The sequence below is a fragment of the Syngnathus floridae genome, chromosome 1 (assembly GCF_059516105.1).
Source record: "Syngnathus floridae isolate MCC-2025c chromosome 1, RoL_Sflo_1.0, whole genome shotgun sequence".
Classification (NCBI taxonomy): Eukaryota; Metazoa; Chordata; class Actinopteri; order Syngnathiformes; family Syngnathidae; genus Syngnathus; species Syngnathus floridae.
The window spans coordinates 12,798,532-12,820,829 of NC_142413.1; the positions used below are offsets into that span (position 1 = coordinate 12,798,532).

The 22,298-nt window shown below is 40.4% G+C and overlaps 1 protein-coding gene across 1 annotated transcript; it reads left to right on the top strand.

The window, feature by feature from the left end:
- The first annotated feature begins 70 nt into the window (after positions 1 to 70).
- On the top strand, positions 71 to 9,302 carry apool (apolipoprotein O like). Its single transcript, XM_088390484.1, has 11 exons — positions 71 to 210; positions 846 to 944; positions 1,036 to 1,161; positions 1,257 to 1,311; positions 2,133 to 2,231; positions 3,290 to 3,381; positions 3,476 to 3,580; positions 4,680 to 4,899; positions 5,034 to 5,291; positions 8,349 to 8,447; positions 8,784 to 9,302. The coding sequence occupies exons 1-11, from the start codon at positions 199 to 201 to the stop codon at positions 8,867 to 8,869; spliced, it is 1,251 nt and encodes a 416-aa protein (XP_088246610.1). The 5' UTR covers positions 71 to 198; the 3' UTR covers positions 8,870 to 9,302.
- Positions 9,303 to 22,298: the final 12,996 nt, after the last annotated feature.

A 22,298-nucleotide genomic window follows, 5' to 3' on the forward strand; every position in this document is an offset into this window, starting at 1 on the left:
TGTTTTAGAAAGCTAATGGATAATTAGAAAACTCATGTATGTACATATAGATATATTTTAAAGACAGACAGACATACGCCATAAGAGAAATTCCAATGAGATGCAGTAATATGTTTTACTGGTAGGTGGCAGTAGCTAATCGTGATCTGGAAAACTCAAAGCTGCAGTCCCGGAAGAAGAAGAAAGAGGAGAGGTGCCATGGCGGCCAAGGTGAATATGTAGCGAACATATTGTTTTCCACCTGAATGTGTACACGGTGCGCTTATGTCTGACGTAACAGTGTTGTTGGTTGTCCGATATAACTTAAACTCAGGTTTTCCGTATCTGTGAATGCCTAGCAGAATGAAAGCAAGGCTAACGATTCATCGTTGTAGCCCTTTGCACAGGCAGAGTGGCTTAATTTTCAAGTTCAACAGCATTGGCACCTCCAAGACACGATCAATATATATATACATACTGTCTGCTAAAACACACAAACAGTTATACGTACATATCCATGTCTTATTGTTTTAAAAGTTTTGCATTCACTCAGCTTTGAGCCAACGTGAGTGCCATGCGCGCACTGTATGCATTTCTTGCATCAGTAACATAAGGCATTAAAGTACAAAAAAAAGGCATGAATAACAGCTAGGATTTTTGCATACGACATAATGCAGTAGGTTTACGGCTGTGCATATCTGAGCTCAAACTACAAACTAAACAGTAAATTGAAATAAAAATTGATATACAGTAGTAGAACAGCAACAGTTCAAAGTCAGTTGGATGCCAAAGAATCAAAATAGGCCTTCAAACGACATTTACCATATAGAAAGTCAGACTCAGCATTGCATTGTTTATTTCCCTAGGTGGCTATGGTGGCCGTCCCGGCGGTGCTGGGGATAGCCTCCATTAGAGTGTACACCATTAGTGAAATGCCCACTGAAGGCCTCATTACTCGAGACAAGGTACCTCCATCCGTGTTGAAGGAAGCCAATCCATTCTATATCTTGTATGTGACAGTTGAAGCATAATAACATGATACCCTTTTATCCCCAGATTAACATCTACACCCCAGTAACAAAGTCTGCTCAGGTCCAGCCTGCTCCTGATCAGCCAGGGCTGATCGAGAGTGGCCTAGCTAGAGCAAGAGAACGCTTCCTCCCCTTTGTCCATGTGGTGAAGGTATTTAGATCTTCACCTTCGAGAGCCACACTTGCATTTGTACGTTGTTCAGTGAAGTTGCTTTTCTTGATGGTTGTCTTTCATTTTACCCACAGGGAGCCTGTGTCTCTGTGAAAACAGGAAGTGTAAATCTATACCACGCTGGAGAGGGTGAGTTCACTGTAGGTACATATAATTTGCACAAGCTGTACTTACATCAATGTGACATCATTAACATTGCAGGTTTTTCTTTTATTCCAAAACCCATGCAAATTGCTTTTAGTCCAAATCCACTGTCATTGCTAAATATCGTGACTAACTTTCAGAGTTCCTACTTAAGTATGAAAATGTATGGAATTAGATTTAATAACGTTCCAGGTGTGGAAAGTATGGAAAATAGATACTATCGCAGGGAAAAATACTCATGGTCCCAGCTCTATTTCCTAAAACAAGCAAAAAGATACATTTCTAAAACCAATATAGGCACACATTATATGCCTCGATCTTAGTGAATACTTGATTCTGATTGGCTCCAAAATTGACATCGGCAATATTGTCATACGGTAATATACACCCTTTAAACGACTTAAGTACCTTAGTTCCTCTCAAAATGTCATTACATTGTTACAAATTAATGAGCAACAGCCTTGGCAACATACAAGCAGCCGCTAAAAACACAAAATATGTGTCAAGGTTTTCTTGCGATCAGATATTGGAAAAAGACTAACGAGATTGTTTCAAATTTGCACCAAGCTGGGTTGAGCTATAGCTTGGCACATAAGCCACCTTTCCGCTAAGCATGGAAATTGGCTGTATGATTTCTGTTAACTGCGAAGTAAAGATCAACCAAACCAACCAACATGTGTTAAAACTATGTCTTGTACAGAGCTAATTAATACCGCTGTCACAGTCTCACTCAGAAGTATCAGTGTCGTGAAAATTACTGTTGGAAAAAAGAGGGACAGCTCATTTACACTGTCTGTTTTTCTTAGATGTATATTATTACTTGAAAGATCCTCCCCCGGGTTTCCTACCCAGGTGTGGCACCATCACCATGGCTGGCCTACTTGGCATGTTCTTGGCACGCAAAGGTAAGATGATCACACTCGTGCACGCACGCACACACACACACACACACACACACACACACACACACACACACACACCTATGAGGAGAACCATTTGGATATCTGCTGGTATGCACATTCACAAAATCCTTTATTCTTGTCTGCTGATTCTATTGTTTTCTACTATTTTTTGTCATTTGAACACCACTGCACTTGGGATCACCGGAAGCGCTCTGCCAAGAATGGAAGGCATCTACTGTACTAGTCACACATTTACCAGTTACACAAACAGGGCTCCACATAATTCCTTGCCTTTTTATTTGTGTTTCCTTTTTTCGTTTGTTAGTTTTATTGTTATATTGCTTTTTCTTGTTCTTGAGTGTCTCTTGTTTGCAATTCCTATTGCTTTTTTTTATTACGATTTCTTTTGTTTGCTTGCTTTTTTCGTTTGCCATCCTTTTTTCCTTGCTTACTTGCGTTTGTCTTTGTGGTTTCTTTTTCTTTGCAATTTCTTTTTTGTTGAGTGTTTTTGTCTGCTATTCTTTTTTTTCTTGTTTGCTTGTTTTACACCAAATAGCCGGAGAAGCACAGAGCTGTTTCATCTGCTCTTCCTCGCAGAGACCATTGGCATAATGAAACGTGTACGCAACTAGTAACAGGTTTTCTGCAAAAACGTAGTGTGTAACTTGAAAAGTTTGTAACTTGACGTTCCACTGTATACTTACTGTATATAAATTACACCTTAATAGGCCTATAATAGGATGAACATAGATGGAATTCAAGAGAAGAACACTCTTGTCAGGCACACGAGGCGTGAATGGCAACAGCAATGAGCTTCAAACGCGCCTAAGCATCAGTATAAACCTAATAAACGTAGGCCGTCAGCCATGCATGTCATTTATGTCCCAATAGTAGAACAGCCACAAGAGGGCGCCAGTGACTGGTAACAGTGACATGCTGTCAGTTGGCTACCTTGAAATAAAGCTGGTATCACCTGGTGCTTGTACAAACCTTGTGGTGAATTGAAACATACAACCTACTGCTGTGTTGAAGTTTCAAAAATTGGAATGATTATGTTTTAGGCTCTCGTTTGAAGAGGATTGTAGTCCCGTTGGGTCTCATGACTGCTGGGGCATCAGTGTGCTACCCAGCCCAGGCAGTGGCTGTCTTTAAGGTAAAGATTCTAACCTTGTAACCAACCATTAACAACACACCCATATGGTATTGTTTATGTGGCAATAATACACTGAATTTCTTTTGTTACCAAGGTGACAGGCAAGAAGATGTATGCTGTAGGCCAGTGGAGCCGCGCTTCTGTGTCTTCACTGCTCACATCGAAAGCCCCTGAGCTTGATGCTACTCTACAGCCACAGGTTGGTTATTTATCCCCTCAAACATTCAAACAGTCATTATGGTCATGCTTATTAATGGGTGTTAAATTTGCAGTGTTGTCAGAGTATACCAGGGGGCTTTTTTTTTTCTTTTCCCTTCCATATTCATGATATATTCATCCGTCTGTCCTCGTTCTTTCCTAGGCGTTCCGATCATTGCTTCCGTCTGTCCTCAGTTCGTCCTCTTTTTTATTTCTTTTATTTTTCATGTCTCTCGTCCTTCGTCTGCAAAATGGCCGTTTGTCTGTGACTGAGGGACAAACCACTGGGTAATGCACCAGTATACAGAAGCTGTTTGAACAAACTCGTGTTTACAAAACAATACGAGACGACGCAATACAATACAACCCTAAAATATAGTTATAATTGTGAGCATAGATTTAAAAACTGAAGCAATAATAATGCACATTATACCATAGTGTTAAGTTGTTAAATTTATTTACATGCGTTCATAAACAGCAAATTTTGATTTCATAGTAGGATGTTATGCTTAAGTCATGTGTTTTTGTAGACATTTCATTGCAACACTTAAGAAATGTATTTATAAAAAAAAAAATGCATTTTCATCGGTGCCCATTTATAAGCCAGTAAGGGCTGATTCCAATTTGGGTATAAATAGGTGAATTCAGCTGGAAATTCCTCATCCTGTACAAAATAGTGAAAAGACGAGAGCTCACTGGAAGACTCCATGTTAAAGCTTTTCATGATGCTTGATGGTCTCTTCATATGTATCTTTATTTTATGAATGCAGTTTACATTACAATGGTTTTAGCCACTTAAACATTACTATAATAATCAATAGAGGGAGAACAAAATAGCTGACAAAAAGACAGTCAAGCTTTAGGGACAACTTTATTTTCAGCATTTATTTATTCATTTCATGATTTTATTTAGTATTTTGTTCCCAATCCTTAAGGACAACCAGTAGTGGTGTTCAATGAGCTGTGTTGGCATTGTCAAACAAAACATTAATTCTGTAGCTTTTATGAAGTTATCTCTGCCTTTTTGAATCAGGGCTAGTGGTTAGTTGAACAGAAGAGCTTCCCATTTTGATTGCATTCCTTTGACGTGCTCTTCACAGGCAACTCCTGTGCCGCCTCCAGAGGCTGCAGTGGTTGACGAGCCTCGTCACGCCTCAGAGCCAGGCTCAGCGCAGAGTGTTGCCATCTCAGACTCCGAGGTGGAATCAGCGGAGTGTGTTCAAGACACTGATAAACTCATCATTGCTATCGCAGCCACAGAGGCGTCAGTCACATGCACAGAGATTTCAGCCGAGGAGGCGCCTGCAGAGATAGATTCAGGTACAATAGATATTGATCTCTGTCTTCTTGTATCTCTGTCTTTATTTCTCAATGTCACATCAGTCACATGAGGCCTCTACTGTCATTCATGCCTGTGTTCTAATTTTGTGATCTGTCCTCCCGGGTTTGTAAAGAATCACTCGACTCTGTTCAAAGCGAGGTCCCTAGAGCTTCAAAAGAAGCACCAGAGGGCGCCCTTGCTGTATCTGAAGATGCCATCACCTCATCAGCGGTCATCTCTCTGGATTCTGATGGCATCCCTGCTGAGGCCCTGGCTGCTGAGCCCACACTAAGTTCAGAATTGGAGACCAAAGAGTCTGATCAAGTTGAATCGGCTCCATCTGAGGTTTCTGCTTCCAGAGAGGACCTGCCTACTCTAAACACCTTAGCAGGTATTCCCTCATGTCAGTGTGAATAGTGCATACCCTTCATCTAAAACCAGAAATTGATTAGAACATGTAATAGGCCAATTAATGCTAGCTGCCTGCATAAATTATTATTGGAAGTAACATCCACTACAAACAGGGGTAGAGCAATGCAAGTCCCTGCCACTTTCTTCTGTTACAATTGAGACAAGAATGTTAGAATTTCCTCAAAATAGTAAAAAGAATTCCCATGGAATTTATTGCAGAACGACTTTTACTTAGACAAGATTTGCATTGTAAATCACATTCATACAGAGATGACAAACATCTGGAGGGACAAAAAACTCAAATATGTTATTTAATAGAAAGGAGACTTTTTTTTTTTTTTTTCTTAATCAAAACATTCAGTCCTGAAAAACAGCTGCGGCCCCTGGCCAGGCAATTGTGAAGTCTGCCTAGTGAAGCATTCATGCTTTACTTTGTGGAAATGATTGCCCACTTTGGGACATCTCAGATAAGACTTCATGTCTGAGGCGTTTGTCTTTAAATCAATAATGTCATCGTTGAGTCTTTTTTATTCATAGTTGAATGCCTGTAAATCTAGATTGATTCTAGGTCTTAAGCCCGTATCTCACTGTGCCGCGAGTGTTTACGCATGTAGTGTTGGCATTTCGTTCGGATTCCTAAAAGGCTACAAAGAGTTGCAAACCATTTTTCATGTTCAAAATTTGTTTGCGACAAGACAAACTGTTGGTGAATGTCTGGTGAAGGTCTTTGCGACTGTTTGCATCCTTGAATGAACCCTGATGAAAAATCAACATTCAGGCTGTGCGCCTACCCACAGTAACCTTTGCTGCTTAGTTAGTTACATGCTTTACACTGGAGTTCACTCACATTTTTTTCTAGACCAGGCCTTGACATTGATTTTTTTTTACTCACATACCACTGTGGCTTGTGTTTTCACAACGTTACTAGCCACTCAGTATTTTTACTAGCTACATATTTTTTGTTGGATAATAATGTTATACACATTACAACCAGCTTGGACATTTGGTTAAACAGGTCCAAGCATCAAACTGTGAGCAGCACTTTGTAAAAGAAATGAAACAGGCACTCAGACAATTGCAAAATGAATACATTACAGTCAGGGCTGTCAACTATGGCCAAAGCAAATCAGTCGGTCCCCGGTCAGGTAGACCAGTTTACGGTGTGAAGCTTTTAAGGGCTTTGGGTGACGGTAAAAAACACAAATTAAACCCCACAGAAACTAATAAGCCATGTAAACTTTGAGCGGCTGACTCAGCACACCATGAACAGAGGTAAAAGCAATACTTTGGCAGCCAATCTGCGATTTGCAATCTGTGTAAGTGTGTGTATGAGTGTCATTATCCTAACTGTCAGGATTTTCAATCATGATACGGAATACAGGACGCAGATCAGATTGGCTTGTTGTTTGGAGCCGCCGAAAATTTGAACTCCTTCTTGTGGGTGTTGCTCTTGATAAGCCCCTTCTTGTAGGCGTTGCTCTTGGTAAGCACCGGTTCACAACATCATCCAGTAAGTGGACTTGCTAAAAAATCACTAGTCCCGCAACACTCCCAAGACATACGTAGCTACAGCAGGGGCTCGTCTATCATCACTCGTGTCATCAAATCCCAAAAAAGCCTCCTTCACTTTACTGTCCAATTCACTTTTAGCTACATAATGCCAAATACCAGAGATTTGTGCTTTGTTTGTGACATACGTTGTCTCGTCAGCCTCTACAGCAACAAATGGGGCAGCATTAATCTCCCTTTTAATATCATTCAAATCACCAACTGCTTCAATTAGATCATATTTTTTCAGTAATTTATTGGACAAGCCAGAAAACACAGTGGATGTCTCCTAAATTCTAGGTAACCTTTCAGCTTTCTCAGCAAAAGCATGTAATAGTTCTACATAGTTTCCACAATTAGTTTGTCCGCTCGTTGTTACCACAAAATGCCAATTCCTGTTTAGCTAGGAAGCAAGTTGCATTAATGAGGTCTTTCAAAACCTCTCGGTTTTCCTTTACCTTAGTGTTGTGGATGCTAATATTGAGTCTTCGCTGTTCTGGCTTTGAACGAACAGCCTAACCCTAACCCAAAAGTTTTTAAAGCAATCTGGCTTTGAATGTGAGTAGTCCATCTCTCATGTTTGCCAAGGCTTCGTGGTCATTTTTTCAGCTCACAATATCTTGTGTTTGTCCAGACATTGTCACAAGTTGAGAACAAAAGGCAGGGAAAGCGGTAAAGGCGGTTTTTCGAAGGACAGCCACACAACTCTTTTTGAACATACCATTCCGTTTGGAAAGAGTGAGTTATCTTCTGTCCCATAGTTTGAAGCAAACCTTTTAGCTCTGGCGTAGGTCTTCCATTGTAAATAACTTTGCTTTTTGACTGAAAGTCCAGTTTTGAGAAATTTATAAGCTTTGATCGATAATCCTCTTCCATTTTGGCAGTCCAACTGAGCAAAACGCAAAAATAAACAGCTTGCAGCAGTGCACTTGACTCGAACTTAACGCCTCTGTAGCATCAAGCACGTAAACCCCCCTCCCCTCCCCCCAGTGTGGCAGAGTACTATCTGCCGCAATCTGTGCCTTTTTACTGTGGTTTTATGTCCCGTCAGCAAAACAAAACGTTTCACCGAAATATGCAATTTCAGCAATTTCGACCATAAAAATGTGCAAAATTACTCATATGTAAAGTTCAGTGGAAAAATATAAATATTCATTTAGTTATTATTATTTTTCCTTACTTGTTTCAATGACATGGTTACCACACATCCCTGATGGGTATGCTACTCACGCTGGATCAGGACTAAAAGAACACATGAAAAGGTGCGAGTTAGTGTAATTTTCAGCAAAGACTTTATGTTCTACAAAAATATTGGAGAGTTGGCAATTTTGTAACTATTAATGAGCAAATTGGTTTTGTTACTTTGAAAAGCTTTATTTAAATAAATTGACCAACTTTTGTTGTAGTTCAACGCAGCAAACACAATACAGAAAACCTAACTGACCATTGTATTGACCCTGTGTATGTATGTATGTATTGTCACCACCAGAACCAGATGAGGAGCCAAAAAGAATGGGAGCCACTGGATTGGTTGAGGAAGGATTGCAGGCGCACATACCCACTGAACAGCCTGCTGCAAATGGCAAAGGTAGGTCATTAGGTAGATGTGGTACAACTTCACTTGAGTGAGAGTGCTTGAAGCAATCCCAACTATCTACATCTAAACCAGACACGCTCGGTCATAAGGCAAGTTATGGAACTGACACTTAAGCCTTCTGGCAAAAAAATGTCTGAGTGAGTGAAATCTGTTTGGTTTCATATTAGATGTTTGTCTTGTTGAGTTTATGTATATTTTCTTTCTTATGCAGTCGGTGTGAAAAAAACTTGTTGTCAACACCGATTTAACCACTGCCAGAGAATCTCTTATGAAAATAATCCAGAATGTATTTTTGTTTTTGTCTGTCTTTGGTTTACTGGCCACTAGGAGGCGCTGGGTTGCCACTAGATCCTGCACTCCTGGACTTTGGGCAGTCCAGTCCTGAGGATGAAGACTTGTACAGCACTCGCTAACAAAACTGGCTATCACAACATCTCATCCGGATTGACACACACTTTTGTCACATAGCATAAAAGATAAGATGCATGTCTTTTTCCATCTGAAAATAGACTAATTCCTGCCGCAAGATTTAACTTGAGTAAAAAAAGAAAAACATTGGTTTTTAGATATTTTTGCGAAAGAACAGCTGTGTGTGCATGTGTCGTACAGATGGCTGACTGACTAACCGTCACAATATGTGATGGTTAACAACAATTTGCTGATACGTTGCAGTCCTCAGTGTCCTGAATGCACAATGCCGTGGGTAACCATGTTGAGCAGTTGGGACGCTGTATGCCATATAATGATAATAGAAAACAAAAATGGATGTAAAGTTGTGCAATTTTGTTGTTGCCAAAATGTTCCTTTATGATTAAAGAAGCCAAATAAAGATATATTTTTAATGGATTTGTGTCCAAGTGTGTTATCTGCTTCAATCACAATTACTTAACCACAATGTTTACCAAGAGAAATCATTATTTGTTGTTCATTTTGAATTATATAAGACAAAATGAATTGAGTGCCTGAGCAAACAATTTTGAACAGATCTTGCATCTTTCTTTTTATTTGCACAATAAAACATAGTAGTTACAGAATACCAAGAGGGACAGAACAATTGTGCCCTTGAGCAAAAGAAGCACATGGGTTTATATAAGGTACTCCTTAAAAATAAAAACATTAAGTTTATGTTTAATATCTGAGTCTAGAAAATGCTGTAGATGTGTGAATTAATAACAGAATCACAATATACACGACCGCTCAAACGTTTGGGATCACCCAGACATTTTAGTGTTTTCCATGAAACCTAACATAATTGCACAAGGGTTTTCTCATCACCCATTAGCCTAACGCAATGAGCAAACACAATGGACTATTAGAACACTGGAGGGATGGTTTCTGGAAATGGGTACATCTATGTAGATATTGCTTTAAAAACCAAACGTTTGATGTTATCCTCATTGAAAAAAATAGCTATTTTATTGTAAAAATATGGACAGAAGACACTTCATCAAACCAGACCTGAACATTTTGTATGTGGAAAGAGCATAAGAGCCGTCTAATGATTTTCAGTCTTTGGGAACCACAGAATTTGATGAAACATTTATGAGGTACGAAGACTGAAGGTACGGCAGCAAGGTGATGGATAGTTCATTCTTAGGTAGTTGAGTGTATATCAAATGATAACACCAAAAGTTTTGAAAAGTGCCTGGTTGTGAAGAATGTATTCAAACATAAACGGGCATTCAACCAGCATGTTGATATAATAGGGTAAATATGTCAAACTTAGAATTTATTCGTAAAGGTGCAAGGAATGATGATCGAGTTATTGATTGAAATTTATTGATTCTAAAAAAATCAATAAATTTAAATTATTTGTTTCAGGCAATATGAATACTTATCAAGCACCCCAGACAATGTTACATTACAGTACGTCAAATATGGATGAATTAATCTTATAGATTGATTAGCGAAGTGAGAGACTCCTGATTATGCCATGTTTTTGCATTCATGCTCAATATTTGTTACCTTATCTTTAATGAACTAATATATTATGTACCATGGATATTTAGTGCATGAGACTTGTTTGGTTTTAATTGTATTTATTAATTAGCCAGAGCTGTGTTGACATAAACGTCCATGGTCCAGGTGACACCGATGGTATTTAAGAATACGAATAAGAATATTAGAATATTATAGAAATATAATAGGTAGAAGAACCAACTCAAATATTATAACAAAGTCATAAAAAATATGAAATAGGACAGGCACTGAGAGTGAACCTTAACTAGTCAAGTCAAGTCAAGTTTATTTGTATAGCCCTAAATCACAAACAGTCTCAAAGGGCTTCACATAGCCAAAAATTGACAATTATTCTCAAAGCATCCCCTGATCATAAGCTCCCAAAAGGGCAAGGAAAAACTCAAAAAACCCCTGCCAGGGGAAAATGAGAAACCTTGAGAAGGGACCACAGATGGAAGGATCCCCCTTTCAGGATCACCAGGTTATAATGGATGCAGAGAGTGCAAAAGTAATACATAATATGAAAATCAATGAAAAAATGGATGTCGGAGGTGCCCTCGGTTGTCCTGGCCGTGTCTTCAAGGGGGTTGAGCTGCAGTTCCTTCATCTTGAATTGGTCCCCGAGAATCCAGCTAGCCGCGATCAGCTTTTGAGCCACCTAACCCCCCTCCCCAGCCGGGGAGGGGGTGGGCAGAGAGAACAAAACAAACTCCGGCCAAATCGGCCATCACAAGTTAGTTAAAGGCCATCTCATAGAAATGTGTCTTTAAACGTGTCTTAAATGTTTCTACTGAGGTAGTAGTTCTAATATCCATTGGTAGGGCATTCCAAAGCTCTGGAGCCCGAATAGAGAATGCTCTAGACCCTGCAGACATTTTCTTGGCCCTAGGTATAACTAAAAGACTAGCGTTTTGCGAACGAAGGTTACGAGACGGAACATAAGGAACGACTAGGTCGACGAGATATGAAGGCGCTAAGCCATGCAGTGATTTATAGGTTAGTAGAAGAACCTTGAAGTCACATCTTAAATGGACCGGGAGCCAATGTAATTTGGCTAATATTGGGGTAATGTGATCAAATTTTCTTGACCGTGAGAGCATCCTCGCAGCGGCATTTTGCACTAACTGTAGACTTTTGATACTGGACTTAGGAAGACCAGAGAATAATACATTACAGTAGTCCAGGCGCGACGTAACGAACGCATGTATAATGGTTTCCGCATCCCCGGTCGAGAGGATAGGACGAATCTTAGCAATATTACGAAGGTGAAAAAACGCAATCCTGGTTATATTCTTAATGTGTTTTTGAAAGGAGAGCGTTTGGTCAAATATTACCCCGAGATTAGTTACCGTATCACTCTGAGTGATAGTCCGGTTATCTATAGTTATAGTGGTTTCCTTAAATAAGTGTTGATAACGAGTAGGACCAATTATCAACATCTCAGTTTTATCTGGGTTAAGACGAAGGAAGTTGAGAGACATCCATTGCTTGATCTCCGCAAGGCACGCCTCGAGATTACAACAGTCCCGTGGATCTGTCATCGATAACGGCATATATAATTGGGTGTCATCCGCGTAGCATTGAAAGCTAATATTATATTTACGTATTATGTCCCCAAGCGGAATCATATAAATATTAAATAAAATCGGTCCGAGTACCGATCCCTGTGGAACACCACACGTAACATTATAAAGCTCAGAGGACGTATTACCATGGACCACTCGGTGCGTCCTGCCTGATAGATAGGAATTGAACCAGCTGAGTGCTGACCCTGAGATACCAACACAACTTTTAAGACGCCCTAATAAAATATCAAAGTCTACAGTGTCAAAGGCAGCACTAAGATCGAGTAGTAACAATACAGACGACGTATTTGAATCCATAGCTATGAGGAGATCATTAGTCACTTTAGCAAGTGCTGTCTCTGTAGAATGATTAGCTCTAAAACCAGACTGAAAGGAGTCATATCGATTATTAGCGACCATGTAATCAATAAGCTGCTGCGCTACTACTTTTTCGAGAAGTTTTGCTATGAATGGGAGGTTTGAAACTGGCCTATAATTACTGAGACAGTCCGGGTCAAGATTTGCTCGCTTAAGTAGTGGTTTAATAATAGCGGTTTTAAAGGCTATTGGCACTATCCCAGAGGAAACAGACAGATTGATTATATTTAAGACGGACGGTCCTAAAATTGGAAATAATTCTTTAAGTAGTTTGGCTGGAAGCGGGTCGAGTAAACATGTTGTTTGTTTAGCCGTACTAACCAATTTTGTAAGCATTTCAAGGGACACGCTTTCAAAATTTGAGAGGGTTATTGCATGATCCCCAGCGCTAGTAACCGGCGGAGCGATTGGCATGGTATTCTTGATCTCGTCCCTAATGGACTCAATCTTTTGAGCAAAAAATTTCATAAACTCGTCAGCTGAGTGGAAGGAGCTATCAGGGGTCGGCTGGCGCAGAGTTAGCTTTGCCACTGTATCAAATAGGTATTTAGGATTGTTTTTATTAAGATTAATGACTTGCGAAAAATAACGAGTTTTTGCTAAAATTAGCGCATCTTTATATTTCAGGAGGCTGTCCTTCCATGCCTGATGGAAAACCTCAAGTTTGGTTAAACGCCATCTGCGCTCATGCTTTCTACATAATTGTTTAAACGTACGTGTTTCATCTGTGAACCACGGAGTTGGCCATCTACGGCGAGTTTTCAGACGTAGCGGTGCCACAGAGTCGATGGCTTTTAATAATGTCGCATTGAATTCATTTGTAAGATTATCGATAGAGCCGCTGTATGCGGGAAACATGGCGGTTGCCGGCGACAGTAACTCAGACAGCGCAGTTGCAGTCATGGAGTTAAGATTACGACTGCTATAATGCCGATTGCTCTCTTGTCTTTGACAAGGAACTAAAATTTCAAATTTTATTAAGAAATGATCAGACAGAACAGTAGTGTATGGCAGTACTGCTATATTTGAGGTTGCTAGTCCCCGGGATAATACCAGATCTAAGGTATTTCCATTCTTATGCGTTGCTGCTTGTACAGCTTGCGTAAAACCACACGTATCGATTAAAGTTTGAAATGCCGAAGTCAGTGGTTCTGACGGTGAATTCATGTGGATGTTGAAATCACCCATGATAACTATATTATCTGCATTTGTCACTAGATCAGCCACAAATTCTGAAAATTCATCCAGGAAGCCAGAGTAAGCCCCGGGTGGGCGGTAAATAACAACAAGATAGAATGACGGTAACGCAGTGGATCGCACAATGAGAACTTCAAATGTTTTAAGTACGTGAATTGAGCGAGGCCTAAATCTAAGCTCAGAATTTGAGATGAGGGCGACACCCCCACCCTTTTTTCGAGGACGTGCCACATGCGAGCTCACAAAATTTGGAGGCGAGGCCTCGTTAAGTGGCAGCAATTCATTAGGTTTTAACCAGGTCTCGCAAAGACCAAAAACGTTTAGATTATGTTCCGTGATAAGGTCATTAACGAGAACTGCTTTCGTATGAAGTGATCTAATATTCATAAAACCGAATTTAAGTGTAATCGGTTGATCAGGGTGCGTATCTATCGAAAGATTTTTAAGCGGGATGCGAGTAAAATTGTGTTCTCTAGGCCTAATATCACCTCTCAAAGGTTTATTAGGGCGGTGGGATGAAACGACCGTGGGAATTTGATGATGAATATTTGTTACACATGTGAAGTTATCTAAAGCAGGCACCGTTTCATCAGCAAGACCGGTCGGGACGGAGTGATTGGATTTGTCTACTACCCCAGTAGAAAGTGTGTTTGTGTGTATTGCAGCACTATTTAAACTGTCGCGCTCTAGTCTACACGAGGAGCTATGTGTATGCTGAAAGTCTAGCCTAGCGCTAGTTAACTTTAACTTATCAGACTCCAAACCCATCCTCACAGGTGGTCTAATCACCTGTGCCCTGGCCTGCTCTAGAGTGACCTGTCATGAGAGGCTCAAACAGTAATCTATATTCCTAGAAAGAGTGAAGGCGCCTTCACGGTTAGGGTGAAGGCCGTCCTTCCTCAGCAGGTCGGGGCGGCCCCAGAAGGATGACCAGTTATCTATAAAATACAGTCCCTGCTTTTTACAGAACCCAGCCATCCATCGATTAAGGGAGACTAATCTACTAAACCTCTCATCAGTGCCTCTCCCAGGCAGGGGGCCAGAGACAAATACTCGATGCCGACTCATCTTTCTGGCAAGATCACAAGTCCTCGCTATGTTTTTCTTTGTGATCTCTGATTGTCTCATCCTAACATCATTGGAGCCGACATGTATCACTATGTCCGAGTAGCTAGTGTTGTTGGAACTACGCTGTTGACTAGGCCTATTGCGAGTCAGCTCCCTAAGATTAGCTTCTATGTCGGGTGCTCTGCCCCCAGGAATACACATTACCGTGGCTGGATTTTTAAGCGTAATGTTTCGGGTAATGGAGTCGCCTATGACCAAAGTGCGAGGGCCAGTAGACCGAGATGACTTTGGACGGCTATGCGTCTTACCTGGCTCATCGCGATCAGCAAGCCGCCCTAACTAACATCTTTGGTCATTTTTCTAAATTTTCAAGGACTTTGAAGAGACATGGTAAAATAGAAAATTGAGCTCTCCTTCTTTGAAGACAGGTACACCCATTTTCATAAGTTCATATTAAATTATGTTCCTTTGTCGCATTAACAGCCCCAAAGGCCTAGAAGATTGTCTGACCCAATATGGCTGAGTCAGCAAAGTTTAAAGGTCGGGGGACATTTTCTGTGTCAGCTCTCTCTGGCCTCTATTAACATGGTCTTATTTAAATGTGTTTTTTCTTTTCAATTGACATTTCATGGTAGATCTGATGAAAGCAAATTATGGAAAAGCAAGACTGGAACGTGCCACCTTCCATGATGACAGGCTGCAGACTTTCTAGAAGAATGTCCTTTGGACACATGAGACCAAAACGGAGCCTTTTGTCAAGGCATATACTACTAAAGTCTTGTGTTCACAGATGCAAGCAAGAAGGAAACACTGAAGGAGGCTCCCTTATGTCCTAGGGCTGCTACATCTCACACAGTGTCCCTTGAATCTGAGCTGAAACATGCAGTTTGGATTTTGGAGAGCAAAACCTACCAACTTGGGACAACTGGAGTGCTTTGCCATCATTTTTGACCATTTGATTGTTGATGCTCAACAAAAAAATTTCAGTCAAATTTGATCATTACTTATGTAATTTCAATATTTTTTCAGTGACTGCTTTACCCCCCCCCCCCCCACACACACACACACACCTTAGCTAGGCAACTCTGCTCCTATTGCCTGTTTTCGAAGTTCTCCTATTACAACATACCTGATTCAAATGATCAGCTTATCAGCGAGCTGTGTAAAAATCCTGATAAGGATCCTGATCATTTGAATCAGTTTGTTTTAGAGTAACATTCCTAAAACAGGAAGGACAGTTGCTCTCTCGGTCCAGCATTGCCTACCCTTGAGGTAGCTATTGTCATTTTGTGTGTTGTTGTAGTATTCAGAAAGCAATGACACTGTATAAAGTTTGTCGCTCCAATCTAGTAAACATAAATTGTTAAATTCTGGGGGAATCCTTCATCCAAATCTTTTATCTTCGCTGCTCTCCATGCTGATAGTAACTACCAGAAGACTGCATATTTTCAGTTGAACTATTTAATGGATGCCACAAAGATCAAGCTGTGGAGCCTTTTGCGAAATTGCGGAAGGTGGGGACTCTCTCGCGATTGCGTGTGGCTCTATGGCCTTAACTGAACTCAACAAATCAGTGTGCCAAGGGTGTCAGAAAATACAGTTCTTATACTGACCGCAAAGACACAAGATGTGTTGACGGCTTTATTCTGTGGTATATTTTCTTTAAGGATCAGGTTTGTTCCAGCAACCTTCATGACTGGCCGCCGAGCGTGCCTGTCTTCTTACAAAGAGTGGCATCAAATTTATTAACTACACATTACACACGCAAAAAAAAACCTTTGTCTTTTTTTTTCCTCTTGAATATGGATTTACAGTTTCAGGTGATTCCCATACATGAAGCCCAATAGGTGACTAGCGGCTCGCCAATGAGTCGATGCCTTATTTGTCTACAAAGGTGCCTCGAAAGCATCATACTTGGTGGCTAACTGCGTTAAATAGTTATTCAATATTGGTGACAAAACAAAAGAAACCAGTGGACTCACGTTTATTACCAAGTACCATTAACCCCCTCCCTCCACCCAACGTCGCTGAATACCTTGGATCGACTTGTATAAGACTTGCACAACCTGGGATGTGGCAGAAAAAAAAAGGTTGGGGCCCACTGTTCTAGGGTCATTAACCCTTGTCTCCCGTAGGCACAGATGGTCAAGTCATAATGTAGTTAACTTCCTCTCCTGCTCCTTTCCTCGAGCTGATAACACCTCCAGAGAAACGTTTTCGAGTAGTCAGTGGAATGCTTTTGTGTTTCTCCCTTTCACTATTTTCAGATTCTAACTTAAATCTGATGTTACTACAAAACTAGAGCAATGTCCAATTTTTTTAAATTATCGTATACCTCAATACCAAGAACAATTTTCAGTCTGTGACGTTTTAGGGATTATTTGTATGATGTAAAAGCTACAATGGATGGCATCCACAATGCACTTCTTTATTTTTATCAGTGTTGTAATAGTTGAAACATACAACATAATCAGTGGCACCCCGCCCCCCTAAGATTTTACTGTATGCAGTTTATTGGATTTTTGTTCCTGTCCTCGTGGATTGGCGGTAATAAATATAGTGCCAAAAATAATTCTTCCCTCATACTCAAAGAATTCCTCTGCAAATAATCTCCCGTTGGACGCTGAAACACAGAGCTAATATTAGCCCCATCAATCAGCATCTTCATCTCAGTGACTGGAACGATGAGCGTTGGTCCTAGCCTGATTCCGTGCCGCTCCTGTCCCGGCTGTCAGTTACATCAATCTTAAATGTCACTTATCAGCAACGAAGGAAGCGTTAACCTTGATGCAGAGCTGTCACAAAGATTGGAAACCTGTTATTTTTTTGACACCTGGCTCTCTGCTATGTTTCTGACTGTGTGACTGTAAGTTTATAATTTATCATCAAGGCATTTTGCCTTGTACACTATAGTCTGTCAGGCATTATGGATGCGGCACAATAAATCTGCTACTGTTGAAATGAAAGTACCTTGTACAATAGAGCTACATTTAGGAGTAGACTTTCCCACTGACAAAACAAATACAAAAATACACTGCAGACAAAACGAATGGAACAAGTGGGTAAACTGGACAGTGGTTTTGAATGACAAATGGACTTCCCTTGCCAAGCAAAATCTGAAGAAAATCTGTTTCTGCACCCAGCAGATGAAAATGCCCCGGTGACCCTGTTACATCCATCCATCCATTTTCTATACCGCTTGTCCCCACAGGGGTCGCGGGCGTGCAGGAGCCTATCCCAGCTGTCATCGGGCATTAGGCGGGGGACACCTGAACCGGTTGCCAGCCGATCGCAGGGCACACATAGACACACGACCATCCGCACTCCATCTGGGCAATTTGGAGTGCTCAATCAGCCTACCATGCATGTTTTTGGGATGTGGAAAGAAACCAGAGTGCCTGGAGAAAACCAACGCAGGCATGGGGAGAACATGCAAACTCCACACAGGGAGGGTCGGAGGTGGAATCGAACCGGCACCCGCTGAACTGTGAGGCGGACGCGCTAACCAGTGTGCCCTACCGAGCCGCACCCCCGTTACATTAAAACATCAAATACATTTGACCTACACTCATCTTTTGTCAAATCTTGAACTCGCTAGGTTTCTTACTTTCACTTAAGCAAAGTTTTATTATTCAATAGCATGGTGGGTGGAGTGCTTCAATAACAATAGAAATCATTTTTAACAGGACTATTCCTGGTATTGTATTTAATCATTGGTTCATAGAGTAGTGTGCCGAAAAATGTTCTGAATGTGTTTGCTATTTATAACCGAGGCTATAAACTGCCTTCTCTTGTGTTGTCAAGAAACTGACCCAAACACAGCTCATCACTTTACTGTATGCAGAGTTGGATCCTGAGTCACACAGTTGTTGTGTTTTTTCATTATTTCTACATGTGTGTATCACAAATGGATTAAATTTTTGATGACCAGGGAACATGGAAATTGTGCAAGAAATAAACCTGCACCATCTATGCTCTGGGAAACATTGTTGTTGCCACATATGCAATCAGTTAACATCTCTATAGCATCTTTACGGCTCCTCAGGGGAATTGAAGCTCCTAAAATCAGTTTGAGGTTAACCGGCGTCGTGACCCTTAGTTACTCTGTGCTTTCTCACATGTGAAAAATCGAGTACAAAAGATGTCAGATGAGACATCTTGCGATCTTATGTTCTCACCCTTTGGATAAACAAGCATCTGGAAAACCGAGCAGCCATCGGATAACAAAATGCATCTTGTCTTCTTGTGAATGTAACGGTAGTTTTTCTTTCCCTTATTAAAGACGATGTGATAACATTTTTCATTTACCTTAGTTTCACTTTGAGTGGTTGGCTTGAACTGAGGAGACGATTAGAGACTTTTGCTTCTTTTTTTTAATCAAGTCTGGATGTTTATCCAATATGCGCCAACTACATCGATGGCCGCAGTCAAACCACATGCAACATATTAGTAGTTCAATACAACCATTCATAGATATATAAAATATTTGTCTTTTGCAGTACTCTAACATATCAATTCATACTCCTAGCTAATGTTTGAGTATACATAGTCGAGTTCACGTTGAAATTTAAAGCACACTATCCAATCGACATTTCTTTTGTCTTGGATGATGATAGTAATGTTTTGAAAATGAAGGTCTAAATCATGCTGGACTGAGTTCACCATTTCCGCGATTTACAGGGCCAAAAATTAAGCCTACAAAGAAAAATGTATTCATGGTGAGGTAGTTTAGTTATGTTCTGGGACTGAGCATCTCAGGATAAAGACCTCGAAGCTACAGACACCCAAGAATGGTTAAGAAAAAAACATTCCAGTATTCTGACTTGCCCTTCTATGAGCTCTGATCTAAATGTGGAATGAGATGAAATCTGGCTCCTTCAAACATGAACTGGCCATAGAAGTTCACTTATGAGGAGTGGGCCAAAAGGTCACATTAAGAGTTGCCGATAGCACTCGCAGTGATATCTTTAACAAGTTGCGCAACAAAATATTAAGATAAGTATCCCATTGTTTGTGGTCATTCCATTTGCATTTTTTAAATTATTAATGACATTAAAAATGAATATATACGTATGGAAGTTAGTTGTTTGAAGGAAGTCGGCATGTTTACACTTTCACTGCCATTGATGCCTATAGATGTCCAACATCTATTGTAACTGGACTGGCACTGAATGAGTTAAGTGAAACCTTCTTTCGCCTCTCTCTAGGGTCCCCTCTGCTTGTACACGCATCCCGCCATCCCCTCACCCCCTGCTTTCCTCCACCACACAAACAGTAGCTATAATAATGTTCTGAGAACTTCATGTTCGACTGGACATTTTCATGTTGTCCGCTGTGCTCTTGGATTTGTCTTACGCTCAGAGGAAGTGGTTTTTACAATCCTGACCTCCCACCTCTCACCCCGAGAGCCACATTTTCCACAGGGAGATAGCCTGAAGGGCCCAGTTTGTGGTCACTGTCTTCTCAGGGTCTGACCAGAAAGGAAGGACCTCAATCATAAAGTAAACACGGAGTACACTTATCAGCAAAACATACAGTGTAAACATACGAGTTTCAGCAAAATAAGGGTGTTTGAAAAAAAGAATGCGCTTATATCTCTTTAGTCGTGCGCATGAGTTCTTTGTTGATCCTTGATAGATTATATCAGACTCGTACAAACAAACAAAAAGCAAATTAGGTTTGCAAATAACATTACAGTTGAATTGCAGCAACAGTCCTCAATAAATTTTAACGAGTGCATAGAGTGGAAACAGAACTCTGATAAGCTGAAAAATGATAATAGTATGAGGGAAAAAATAATTGCCTGTTTGATAAATGTTCATTGAGGGTTTAAGTTTGAGTTCGGTGCTCTCTGCTCTGTTGCCCTCTTATCTGCAGCTCGTTACAGTGGCGGCATCTGCAACTGGAATGTCTGATGAGCAAACAGCAACAGAGTCACACCACACTGTTCATCACTGAGCCTCACCGTTGGAGCCCAAGCGAAACGAAGGCCCAATTACAATATGTGTTTGCTGGGGTAAACACATGCTTGGATGCCTTAAATTCCATAAAAGTTAAGCGTCTGCCAGTGCACTGATTTGTACAGATCGATTGTCTCCAGATAGGAGAAAGTCAGCAAATGTTGACAAAGGTCAAAGTAGCACTTTAAGTGAAAAACAAGTGAAAGGGAAAAGAAGGGACGTGGACATGAGATGAAACACACTTTTAGTGTAAGAATTACCAACCAGCAGCATCATGATAACCATCCGCTAAAAATAATGATTGCCGGTACAGACACTGTTTCACGTAACATGCCTTTTTAAAGACAAAAATATTCACTTTTGATTGACACTGTCAGCAAGGTTATTATTATGATGTCCAAGTCGTCATAATTTTGTGGCTGGTTGATGCACAATGGTGTGCACAATAATGTGCATAAGTCATAGGCCACCCCCAGCTTTTTTGTTTGTTTGTTTGTTTAATGACATGGTCCCATATTATTCATTTTGGCATTTTAAAGCAAAACATGAGAGATACAGCAAAATTGGACTAATACAAATATGTATATATATATATATATATATATATATATATATATATATATATATATGTATGTATGTATATATATATATATATATATGTATATATACATATATTTTAATATCTAATTTCTGAGCATTTGGAAAGGCAAATTTGTGCTCGATTCATCCATCCTCCTCAGTGTCAGCTTTCTCACAGCCATTAGGACACGTCACGTTCTGATAGATAGTCAATGGAGCAAAGCGCACACACATCTGAGCCGTCGCATAAACAGAGGCGTGAATAGCAGGGTTAGATTAAGTGTATCAGCTTGACCAGGTACTGCATTGAAGCAGACGCACACAGAAATGCTTACACCATTGATCATATAGGAGCTGTGATGTAATCGGTCATAGAGCTTTGCATCATTAACTTGCACTCGAGGCTTTAATGAAAAAACATTGGAGAACATCTCTACAGTCACTGTTTTCATCCCTCTTTTTTCTCCCTTTCTCCTGCCCGTCCTTACTTTTGCGTCATGCAATATATGCTCGTCCTCCTCGTTCATCTTCCGCCCACCCTCCCCCAAATGCCCCAGCGACTGGCTTGACTTCCGTTGAGACAAAGTACATATTTCCCATGGCTTATCTGACCGCTGGCAGAGTAAGACAGTGCGAGGATAATTCACAAGTAGCCCTCATATCACAGGCCCTGGTTGGGGTGAAGGTCATTTGGTTACCTTAAACCCCAGAAGGGGTTCATCAGCTTAGGACCAAAAAAAAGTTTTATTGTCTGAACAAAAGAATTTGCTTATATAATAGCTCAGGACCCAATTTAAAAATTCTGTTTCTTCTTGACTCCTTCATGGCACCATGTTATTTATAACACCAAAAGGTTTTCCAACTCATGATGACTTTTTTTGTGTTTTTTAATGTGTGATGATGAAATTCTCCCATTTATCAGACCTTTGAACTAGAGCGGTAGAGTATTGGCCCGAATAGCAACATGAAAGCCAGCTATCTGTACCGATACAATTTGAAGTTTCATCACATTTTGCTGTCACTACAAATTACCAGTGTAATAAGAAACACAGCATATAGGAATTAAAAACAACATGCAATAAATTGTGTCATTCTTTGAAGAGCAGTATATTAGCTCTGATAATAAGCAGCCCAAT

Excerpts from the sequence above, each read along its gene's own strand:
- apool (XM_088390484.1), top strand. Across the intron at positions 3,581-4,679 it reads ATGCTACTCTACAGCCACAG|GCAACTCCTGTGCCGCCTCC; the intron begins GTTGGTTATTTA and ends TGCTCTTCACAG. Across the intron at positions 8,448-8,783 it reads GCCTGCTGCAAATGGCAAAG|GAGGCGCTGGGTTGCCACTA; the intron begins GTAGGTCATTAG and ends ACTGGCCACTAG.